This window comes from Gracilinanus agilis, chromosome 4, assembly GCF_016433145.1.
Source record: "Gracilinanus agilis isolate LMUSP501 chromosome 4, AgileGrace, whole genome shotgun sequence".
In the NCBI taxonomy this organism is placed as follows: domain Eukaryota; kingdom Metazoa; phylum Chordata; class Mammalia; order Didelphimorphia; family Didelphidae; genus Gracilinanus; species Gracilinanus agilis.
In genome coordinates this window covers 134,185,737-134,198,204 of record NC_058133.1, presented here as the reverse complement: position 1 = coordinate 134,198,204, position 12,468 = coordinate 134,185,737, and the positions used below count along the sequence as shown (strand labels likewise).

The window sequence follows — 12,468 nt, the reverse complement described above, 5'->3', positions numbered from 1 at the left end:
AAAAAAGAAAGAGAGAAAGAAAGAGAGAGAAAGAGAGGGAGAGAAAATTATAGAAAATGAAAAAGAATTTTATGTAAAACTATGAATACCTTTTTATAAATAACTTGTTCTTTTAAAATCATATAATAAATTCAACATGTTTCTTTCAAAAAATTTTTTTAGTAAGAATTCTGGAATGTAATCTAAACTTATCTATCTCAGTTGGGTCCTAATTGCAGCAGTTTTTCACGCTTCCCTAACTGAGTTTCTATGGCTTCTCTTCTCTCCTCAAATTTTCTCTCCTTTAATTTCCCTTTTTTTATTTTGGTATGGAATTTTTAATGCTTTAATGGGAAAAGAAATCACTCACCTTGAACTCCCTCATCTTTTCTATTCTAAATCTCAATCTTGATCCCCAATTCTCTCTTTGCTTGAGTCTCTAATAAATAAGTGCTCTTCTCACTAAGGTCAATCTTATGTATTTGTTCCCATCTCATTGGCCCTGCTGTCATTCTTTACCTTTCTAAATTTTAATCTCTCTCTATCAATTGGCTCTTTCTCTGGGATGTGCAAATATGCCCATGAACTCCTCTTCTTTAAAAAAATCTTTGCTTGACTCTACTATCTCTTAAAACTACCAGCTTTTCTCTCCCTTTCCTTTCATAGGTGAAATGTTAGAAATTTTTTTAAAAAGGAATTTATAGAGTACTTCCATTTTTCTCCTTTCACTAAATTTTCAATTCTTTTGTGATTGAATTTCCATAATTACTCAATTGAAATTATTCTTTCAAGAGTCAACATCAATCTCATTTGTAAAATCTGATGAACTTTTCTCAGTCCTTTTTCTTCTTGACCTTTGCAGCATCTGGCACTTGAAAAGTCTCTTCTAGACATTCTCTCCTCTTTTTGTATTGTGACACTATTTTTTCCTGCTTTCCTCTGAATTGTTTGTTTTCTTCTCAGTCAGACCTGACTAAGGCTAATCCTCTGGTTATTTAGATTCAATACTGGCATGAAATACAATATATGTAGCCTCATTTAGGCTTATGAAATAATTTACTCAGTGAAACAAGGATGACTATTATCATTCATATTATTCAATATTGTTTTAGAAATTCTATCAATACCAATACCAATAAGAGAAGGAAAAGAAACTGAAAAAATCGGAATAGTCAAAGAAGCATTAAAATTATCTTTTTGCAGATGATATGATAGTAAACATTGAAAATACTAGAGATACAACTAAAAAGTTAGTTGAACAATAATTTTAGCTATATAACAGGAAATGAAACAAACCCACATAAATCATTAGCATTTCTATATATAACTAACAAAGCCATGCAAAAAAATAGTGAGATACCCCATTTAAAACAACCACTGATAGAATAAAATACTTGGGCGTATACTTGCCAAAACAAACCCACAAACTACATATATATAATTATAAAACACTTCTTTATACAAATCTTGTCAGATTTAAACAAAGGAAGAAATATTTTTCATAGGTGGGCTGAACCAATATAATAAAAATGACAATCTTATATAAACTAGTGTTCTTATTCAATGCCATCTCAATTAGATTATCAAAACTTTATTAAGCTAGAAAAAATAGTTACAAAATTAATTTAGAAGAACAAAAGGTCAAGAATATCAAAGGAATTAATGAAAAATGTAGAGGATGGTGGTCTAGAAATGTCATATTTTAAACCATATTATAAAACAATAATTAGCAAAACTCTCTGGTACTGGCTAAGAAACAGAAAGATTGATCTGTGGAACAGAACATACACACAATAAATAGTAATAAAAAATTATAGAACCCTTGTGTTTGAAAAATGTAAAGATCCAAGCTTTGGGATAAGAGTTTGCTCCTTGGTAAGAATTATTGGGAAAACTAGAAAGCAGCCTGGCACAAATTAGGCATAGACGAGTCTTTTATGCCATATACCAACATAAGGTCAAAATGGAATGTTACCTAGACACCTATTACCCATTCTCTCTCTCTCTCTCTCTCTCTCTCTCTCTCTCTCTCTCTCTTCTTTTTCCTCATTTCTCCATCCAGTGAGTGGTTAAACCTTGCAAATCTTTGCTAATACATGTTATATCTATTTCCTCATATCACTGTACTTTGGGCTTTTATTACCTTTCAATTGGACTGCTTCAATAGCTTAAAAAAATCCAAAAAACTTCTTCCCTTCCCTTCCATCTTAGAATCAATTCTGTGTTTTGGTTCCAAGGCAGAAAAATGGTAAGGGCTAGGCAATGGGGATTAAGTGACTTGCCCAGGGTCTCACAGCTAGGAAGGGTCTGGGTGGCTGGATTTAAATCCAGGGCCTCCCGTTTCTAGGCCTGGCTCTCAATCCACTGAGGCACCTAGCTGCCTTTCTCATTAGCTTTTTAATTAGATTCTCTGCATTCATTCTCTCTTCTTTCCAGCCAATTTTCCCCAGAACTGTCAAAAGATATTCTTTGAGCCTAGATCTGATCATGTAACTCCTCTGCTCAGGAGCTTCAGTGGCTCCCTCTTGTGTTCATGAAAAAGTGTCAACTTCTCTGACTTAAAACCATCCACAACTTCCACAATTTGCTTTTCCAAGCTTATTTAATTTACTTTTCTTTATGCACTCCAAATCCCAGCCAAATTCATGATTTTTGGTTTTAGATATTTACTATTTATCAAGTTAAAAAAGATTCATTTATTCTCATGTTTTCTAGTTGTCTTTTTAAAAACAGTAATGAGTTGTATTTATCACAAATTTCTTCATCTACTGATATTATTAGATTTTTATTGATTTTTAATTGATGTGACCAGTTATATTTATAATTTTCTAATACTGAACCAATCTTGCATCCCACGCATAATCCTGGTTACAGTGCATAATCTTTGTGATATTCTCCTATAAAAACTTTGTTAATATTATATTTAAACTTTTTGCATAGGTATACTGGTTTAGTTTTTCCTTTCATTTTATCTCTTCTTGGTTTTATTATAAATACCATATCTAAAAAGTAATTTGGTTGCATCCCTTCATTTCCTATTTTTACAAATTGTTTGTATAATATTGGAAACAACTGTTGCATCACTGTTTGGCAGCATTCACTGGTAAATATTCACTGGTAAATTTTCCCCTTGCCTTCTTTGATAATTCAGCTATGGGCTGTTCAGTTTCTTTTTTTTTTTTTTTTAAGATTGGGTCATGTTAATTCTCTATTCTTCTGCCAATCCTGGCATTTTATATTTTCCATACATTTTTATCTATTTCATCTAAGTTGTTGGTTTTATTGACATATAATTGGACAAAATGCGTTCTAATAACTTTTATTTTTTCACTTCTAAAGAATTCTCATTTTTTAATTAAATGTTTGACTTTCAAATTCATTAATATTTTCTTTGATTGTCATGATTTCTATTTTAGTTTTAATCGAAGCTTTAAAGTTTGACTTTTCAGGTTTAAAAAGAATTGCCTGTCTAATTCTGTTTTTCCCCACACTCCAAATGTGTTAGGGTTTTATGGGGTTTTATCCTTTTTCCCCTTTCTTTTTAAATCTTTCTTGAGGACTCCCCTCTAAGTTTAGGATTTATTTTGTTTAGGATTATGCCTCTCTGAATCTATCTTCTATTTTATTCTCTCTTGTCCCTGTTTTATACAGTTTTTCTGTGGGGTTAAATGCATTTCTTCATCAAACTGTGTGTATAGCTTCATCCCTATATTTCTAGTCCCCATCCTTTCTGATTGCTCACTCTTACTTACTTATGTTTGTTTGTTTTTCTCTTTTAATGCTTCCAGTTGTAGTTAAAAGTTTCTACTCAGCTCCGTCTTTTAATCTGAAATGACTAAAAATCTTCTATTTCATTAAAAATCCAGTTTCCCACTTTAATATTATATTCAAATTATCCGAATAAGTTATTTTTTATTGTAAGTCTAAATCCTTCACCTTTTGGAATATTGTATTCCAGGCTCTCTGCTCTTCTCGAGTGGTGTGTTCTCACTTTAGGGTGACCCTAATTGTGGTTTTGTTGGTACTTGAATTTTTTCTTTCTGACTTCTTAAAGTATTTTTTGTCTTTAATTTCAAAGCTTTATATTTTGGCTATACTACTCATGGAAGTTTTTATTTTAAAGTTTCTTTTAGGAGGTAATTGGCAGATTCTTCATATTTTCAATTTGCTCTCTTGTTCTAATACATCTGGGCAGCTTTTTTTCATGATTTCTTTAAAATTAAGTATGATATTTAATCTACTTTTCATAATCTGGTGAATTTAGAATGCTAACCTCCTTCGACATGTTTCCTGTCAGTTGTTTTTCATACTAAATTTCCTATATTTTCTTCTACTTTCTTTCAAAATTTTACTTTAATATTTTTTGTTTTCTTATAGAATCATTAATTTCCATTTGTGTCATTAAAATTTTCAAAAGTTCTGTTAACTGTGTATTGTTTTGTACTTCTTGTGCTAAGGTTGTAATTCTCTTTCCTGGTCTTCCCTTTCACACTCTTGTTTCTTTTCTAATTTTTTCTATTGTTCTCATTTAATTTATAACACTATTTAACATTCTTTAAAAAAAGTCTTGCTTCTTTTCTCTGAGGGATCTTATTTGATCTTATAGTCAGTCTATGTTTTCCTCTGAGGCTTTGCTAGTAGGTATTATTTCATCTGGGGTTGAGTTTTTGGCATACTTGGAATCATGATAGTTCTTTATCTTTTTTTTTTTTATTTGTTTACTCAATTCCACAGACTTAATTGCCAGATTTTGATTTTGTGTTGGGGCTAGGCTCTGTGAATTTTCTCTTTTAAAATCCTTATCTTCCACCTTAGAATCAATATTATGTATTGATTCTAAGGCAGAGGAGGGGCCAGGGGCTAAGCAATGAAGGTTAAAGGACTTGCCCAGGGTCACAAAACTAGAAAGGATATGCAGTCAAATTAATCCCAGGACTTCTCCTCTCTAGTTCTGGCTCTTAAACCACTGAGCCATCTAGCTGCTGGCCCTCTGTATAGTTTTTGTATGGTCTTGTATGTTTCTGACATCTCCTAACTACACCCCCTATCAATACCCATCAGGTATTAAATGCTGTATTCTTCAAGAATCACATAGACCAGGAAGCTATGAATTTTTACTGAACAGATTGTGGGGTGTACTGGTTTTTGTAAAGTATCAAAAACCCAGCTGAAGGCTTCTGGCACTTGGGTGAATCCTTAGTAGTGGACTAAAAGGAAATATAATATAGTGGAAAGAACACTGGATTTGGAATCACTGTACTGTAGCCTGCTATTTACATTGTATGTGACTTTGGGCAAATCGCAATCACCCTAGGGCTCATTTTCTTCATCGATAAAATTAAAGTTGCAGTAGAACTAGATCTCCCTGGTCATATTCAGCTCCAAGACTAAGCTCCTATCATCTCTGGTTTATGAAAAAATGTAATAAAAGTCACACTGAAAATGGTGGTATATATAGGTAGTGGTCTGCATTGGTAGATTGGCTAGACACTGACAAGGTCATGAAGCCACTCAGTATCCACATACTATAACAACAAGGTCAAATTATTCCAGCAGTTCAAGATTCTGTGATTTTCTCCACCTGGACATTCCCTCCACAGATGAAGAATTGTAGTATCTTTAGATCTTGTTCTTGAGTTGCTATAAGTAAAACTTCCATCATCTTTTCTTAAGAGAAAAGGCTCATATTATAGAGTCTGGCAAGCTTTTAATCCATTAGTATTCCATTTAAGACACCAGGGCCATGCCCATGCCACAATAAGACATTTTTACTACATAAAATCTAAATAATACTACACAAGGATGTGAAGAATGTATGATTTTTGTCATCATGGTGAGCTCCCAGATCACAACACATTTATTTTTAAAATAAATCTTAATGAGTTTTCTAAAGTACATGTAGTTTAAAAGTTTTGCCAAGTGTTGACATAGTTATACGAGATTTTCTGGCTCATTTGACTGCAGGATGTAGGGCTAGCCATTTTCTCCAGGACTCACTAATTCAAAAAAACCTCCCAAACTCTAATGAGGAGTTAGATAGCAGAATTAGAACAATGACTGTTGAATCCACAGAATTAGAAACTCGACAAGGTAAAACTGAAGTGGGATACCCAGAAGCTCAATTATTAGAACTGGTATTTATTTATTAATCCATTGATTAATAAATGAAGCTATTGGCCAGGGCAGTCTTTCCTAGGGAAAGATGCATTGAACTGAAGTTTAGGAGGTTTTTATAGGTTTACATACGTGCAAGATGCAATGTAAGCTTAAACAATGTCGTGAATGATATATTGCCTTAAATCTTTTAGTGATATATTCCCTTAAGTGACAAGAGCAAGCCAGCCTTATCTTACAGAAGCCAGATGTGCCATTAGCATTTGTGTGTAGGATATTCTATATTGTTCATTGTAAATTATATTTAACCTATACTGGATTTAGCTCTCCATTATTAGTAAGGGGTCATTTCCTCATGTACATTGACTATATGTTGTTTTGGACTCTGGTCTCTGAGCTGACTGACTTTCCCAGGAGAAAGCACAATCGTGATATGTGGTTTCTGCAAGGGAAAGCAGATTTCTGATTAATACTTTAACCAATAGATCAATGCATTAGTTCACTTTACTTCAAAAGCCTTATGAGAGCTGAGCAAATCCATAATATTTTTACATAGCATGACTTCCCAACCAGCCTCCATACTCTTGCAGGGTGTAAAATATGTTCAATAGTCTTATACTTTGGAACCCAGTCAGGGATTTCCCTTTTGTTGCAAGGTCTTCACCAGCATCTAGCTTCTTCTCTTTCTCCATCATTCTGTTGCAAAAAGTTTTGAACATAAACTCGGTTGAGCTATGGATAGAATTGAGGCATGAGGGAATAAATTTGGTTTCTCGATGTCTTGAGTGGCTCCTACCTGACAGGACTGATTGTTGATTTGGAATTATCTTTGATTAGGAATTGCTATGGGTAGATAGAGTAATCTATTAAATTGTAACATGATTTAACAGTAAGAGTTAGTTTCAGTTAGTAATTGATTGAATAACAGAGAATAAGACATCTACAAAGACATAATCTGTGGTAGTTTTAGGAATAATAATTTATAACCATACAGACTCTTATAATGATATAGATCTATAGAAATGATATTAATCTTTCCTTTTGTGTACAAACACATTCTCTCTCTGATTTTGTAATGGACTTACCCAATAAAGAAACGTTTTTAAGATGACTATGCAAAATGACTGTAGAGACCAAGGTGACCACAGTTCATTGTCAGATTTTCTACTGAAGACATAGACATGTCATCTCCATCACCCTGAACCTTTACGTTGAGCTCTCTCAAATCTTAGGATATTAGCCCTCAGAAAACACGGGAACACTGTACTTGGAGAGGGCAGTAAACAAGTCTCCAAGTTCCTTTTTTTTTCTATAAAGATCTGCCACATTTGATGCTCAGGATTTCAGACTAAGCTAAGAATGTCTACAGACCCTTTGACTCTGTAGGAATTCCAACCATATGAACATCAATATATTTGGCCTTTGTGACATTGCTTATTATCATATTAAAGTTAATTTTCTTGGAACCTTGCTTTCAGACTTTTTTTTTCTTTACACAGGTAGGGAAAAAAAGGATGCAGGGACTCTGCCTATTTATCCACTCTCCACCAAATCCATGAAAAGTAGCAGAAATTGATTCAGCATTGTAGAAGAACAAAAGAATTGAGGTGACCTAAGGTAGGGGGTCAGAAGCAGCTCCAGACCTGAAGGAATGGAATTCAACTAGGGCCAGTCTTACCTCTCGGAAACCTTTTAGGGAAGGGAATGAGATTAACAAGAAGTAAGTTTCCCAACGGATGAGGAGGTTGAATGTTGTGATTCAGTATTGAGGTTAAATCCTCCATCAAATGGGATAGTGTCAGAAAATCAGTGACAGGGTTCCTTCTTGATTCAAGAGAAAAATCAGAATTTTGCCTGAAGAAGCTAGAGGAGAATACAGAATTTCTGGTCTCCACAGCAGAAATAATAAGCAGAATAGAAAAACTTGAATTCCTGCTGGCAAGTCCCACCAAGGAGGTGAAATAGAGCACAACAGATTAGGAATGCAAATATCTTGAAGTGAAGAACAATATGAAGAAAAAAACTAAAAAATGTCAGAGAAACAATTTGAACTCAGATCTCTCTAGCTGCAAATCCTGCACAACATTCAGTATGTAACAATGCTTTTACTATGGTATGCTATAACTTACTTTTTACTACCCATATACCTACTTCTTACATGCTATAAAATAAGAAAAGTGATAAAAACAATAATGATAAAATAATGATATAATAAAGATGAGCAAAGTTTCTATGTTAGATATATCGCTTTTATATTAATTAACTAGCTCTTCTCAATTTAGTGAGATCACTTACATCGACTCTCTTGAGATTTAGTTTCTTTCTCCATTTCATCCTCATCCTCAACTGGAAGAAATTCTTCTTTTTCACCAGGATGGAATGTGTAAATCTAAAATACATAAAAATTAATATTTACAATGTTATTTGATTTGTCATAATTGGCTGAAAGGTAGAATAGGATTGAACATGTCAACATCTTTTTATATTTGAGAAGTAAAAAATGAGTTAATTGATAGAGATATATATGACAGGCAATGGAATGAGAACAAGCCTTGGAGTCAGGAAATTCTGGGTTCAAGTACTGCCTTATACACATATTGGCTGTACTACCCTGGACAAATCACTTTGTAAGATTTAAATTAATATCATTAACTCTAAGTATTAATTTTATAAAGTTTATTAATAATCACTTGAAGTAGAAGAAATTTAAAAAAGAAATAGAAGTTCAAAGTCTAATAATCTAACTAAAGTATGACCACATCCGTAAATTCTCCTTCCTGGCTGAAAGCCCAGCTTCAGCAGCCATGTTCAGGGAAAGAGGGAGAGAGAGAGGTGGGGTCACTACAAAATTTTATCCCCTGTGCGTTCATGCAGCATAAACATGCAAATGGGATGCTGGATAAATGAGTCCTGGGGAGAAAATTCTATTTGCCCAACTTAACCTCTCAGTTCACTATGCAATTCTTTAAGAATATGAATTACAAAAAAAGACTATTAATTACAGAGCTGCTTCCCAATGCATTGATACATGGAAGAAGGAGTTTCTTCACTGGTAGTTCCTTATATCAGCAGAATCACAGGTCTGGTCCACATATCACATACTAGCTATATCAAAGAACCTTGCTGATAGTCATCTTGTCTCTTGATGTCAATGTCAAACTGGATTCCAAGATGATACTGATGAAAATATTTCTTGAAGACACTTGATGAAGCATCAAGCATCAAGACATGCCCAAGTTACACAAAAGATTAGAAAAACTTTTAATTGAGTTTGGAGGACCACAGAAGAACAAAATGATAAGCCAGAGGTTGAACAATAGCTACAGACTTATCTGTCAATTTTCCCAAAAGAACCCAGCTGCTTTTGATTAGATGAAAGATCTTCTTTGTTACTAGATCTCATCATTTATCAACTCGTAATCTGGCTTCTGCTCCTCCTACTTTTTATAGTGAAACTACTCTCTTCAAAGGTCATTAGGTATAAAATCCTACAGCTTTTCTTCAGTCCTCATTTACCTTATATTCTCTCATGACTTAGCTTATGCAATCACACTCTTGGTGTTCTCTCTTTAAGCACACTTCTCTCTCTTTTGCTGGCTTACCTTCTTCTCAATCCCCTCATATTGATGTTGTCAGAATGGGGATTAAATTGGAATCTCATTCAAAGTAGTTCCTATTCTTTCAGAAGTGGGTGACAAAATATGTAACAAAATGATAAACTAGAGTGTCAACAACAGCTACAAACAGAAGACAATGTGGGTAAGAGAGTCATTGATGATATGCCTCAATCTAAGTATACTATTTCCATGCAACAAAGACAAACCAAAAGAAAGTGACAGAAATCAACATGGTACCAAATTCAGGAAGCCAGACAAAAAAATATGGTTTGAGCTCTGATAATAGGTTTAAAGGTGTAGCTTAAAAGAATAATATGGCAGGAATTGACACTGTGCCAATACTGATGGTATTATTATGTGTCTGGCCATAGTTGAATATAATGGGAGCATTGCCTCATTATCTCAACTGTCCATTTATTAATCCTACCAACACATTGTCTTTTTATCTAGTACATCAAAAAGTGGAAGGTATCTTAGAGTCCAGTACCTGGTTCAGTACCCTCATATTACACAGGAGAAAACTTAAGTCCCAGGGGAGCTTATGTGTCTAACTCAAAGTCATAAAGGGAAGAAGTATATTTCTTGCCTCAAGTTAGTTTATTATTCTATTTAATTTCAATTTATTATTCATTCTAAAGATTTGTGCATGTATGTGTGTCTTTGCACATAACTATTTTGTTCTTTGTACTACTCTTTTTCCTTTTTGTGTTTTAGCTTGTACTTGTGCTTATACTTTATTCTGTGAGTTTCTCAACTTTATGAGCTCATAAAGCACATTTAATCTTTATTAAAATTTTTATTATGTTTTCTTCTTTTGAATGAATGTTATTAGATCAAAGCATACCATTTTCAGTTGTTTGTTTGGGTTTATATTTTGGGATTTTGGTTTTATAAAGTTGCTCATTTACAAAAATGAACAGTATGGGAAGATGTTTTGAATGATAATGATAATAATAACCTAGATGGAATTGCCTGCCAACACTGGGAGAGGAAAGTGAAGGGAGGGAAGTACATAAGGTTGATCATATAACTTAGGAAATCTTGTGCAGAAAATCAGTATTAGATGTAATTGTATGAAACAAAAATATTAAAATGAAAAAATTGAATTAATGGTATTTTAAAATGGCAAATCTTTTGGGGAAGGGTTAGCCAGTAGACATTTATTAATGGCTAACTAAGCACTGGGGATACCAAAAATAAAGCAAAAGTACAGTCTCAACCTTCAAGTACCTCCCAGTCTAATGAGTGAGAAATATGGAAATAACTATATCCTGTAAAGAGTATAAATAATAATAATAATAATAATAATAATACCTCATGGGGAAGACACTAGTATAGGAAGAGGGAAAAAAGGAGGAGAGGCTAGGAAAGTTTTCTTGCAAGTTTGCTGAATTTTGAAGGAAGCCAGGGAATCTTAGAGTTGGAGATGAGGATAGAATCATTCCAGGCTTAAGGGACAGTCACTAAAGATATGTAGCAATAATAATAATAATAATAATAATAATAATAATATCTATCCAATCAACGGACAAGTCCTATCAATTCTAATTCTGTAATTTTTTACTCCCTTTTTTCCCTTTCCACTCATATTGGAATTATTTGGCTGGCCAACTATAAGTCTTCAAAACAATCTTCTTGTCTCCAATTCATCTCAGTTGGATCTGGCATTAATTCCCTGGCCTTACTGGACTTCCTAACTCACTATTCTGATCATGTTTCATGTTATTCCTCTATTGTCTCTTAAATAAAGTATAAACTCCTGAATCTGACACTCAGGCATTAATCTCCAACCTACCTCTCCAGCTTTACCTAATAGTATTTTACTTCACACATTCTAAACTTTACCCAAAGTAAATTGCTCTTCCTCTCTCATCCCCATTCAAAACTGTTCATCTGTGTCTGCTCCCACTGTTCTCTATGCTTACAATGTTTTCTACTCACCAGCAGCCTGTCTGTGCCAGCAATCTCCATCCTCTGAAATCCTTCTCTTCAAAGGACAACTCTTGAGGTATTTTCTGTGAAGCCTACCTTAATTTTACCTCCCCTCAGATTAAAATCATCTTGATCTTTTAAAATTCCTCATTGCTTTGTGCCTAGACTTCTTTACATTTATCATACTGTCCTTTTTATCTTAGCTTTGTTTTTGATATGTATCATTTCCTTCAGTAGTCAGAGATTATGTTCTGTGTTTTATCTTTGTTCCACAGTACCTTGCATGTATTAGGAACTTAATCCATTTTTGTTGAATTGAATTAAATAGATCCTCATCATATAAGCTCCAAATAAGTTATTTATATCAATCAAATTAAGTTTGGGAATTAATATAAAAACTACACTGAACTTACATCAGAAAAATCCCAAACTTGCACATTTTGTTCAGGCTCTGTATCTGTCTTTGTTTTCTTCTTAGAATCATATTGTACAAATCTTCTCACTGATGATGACAATAATCCATCAGACCACTCCATGCTGCTCATGTCCATTTGACCATAGAGTTCACCAAGAGTAATACATTTTGGATTTAAAGTGAAAGTTTCTATTTTCCCTCTTTTTCCTGTAAACTAAAATAGATAAATATTAGTTTTGGAAAAACGATGAGTAAGACATAGAAGAAGTCATAATTTGTTCATTTCAATTGCAATTAGCATTTGTTGGCAAAATGTACAGTATGGACCTTAAATTCAAAACACAATTCTTCATATAGAGTAGAACCTATAGTATACAGCAGTAGCACAAATGGAAGATAAATACAAATGAT

At 33.5% G+C, this 12,468-nt stretch overlaps 1 protein-coding gene across 1 annotated transcript in view; it reads right to left on the bottom strand.

The window, feature by feature from the left end:
• Positions 1-12,468, bottom strand: part of DNAH14 (dynein axonemal heavy chain 14) — a 374,871-nt gene that overhangs the window by 178,786 nt on the left and 183,617 nt on the right. The window contains exons 38-39 of the mRNA XM_044674970.1: positions 12,056-12,271; positions 8,389-8,482 (exon numbers count right to left, since the gene is read on the bottom strand). Coding sequence (XP_044530905.1) covers positions 8,389-8,482; positions 12,056-12,271 — 310 coding nt within the window. The remainder of the gene's footprint in view (positions 1-8,388; positions 8,483-12,055; positions 12,272-12,468) is intronic.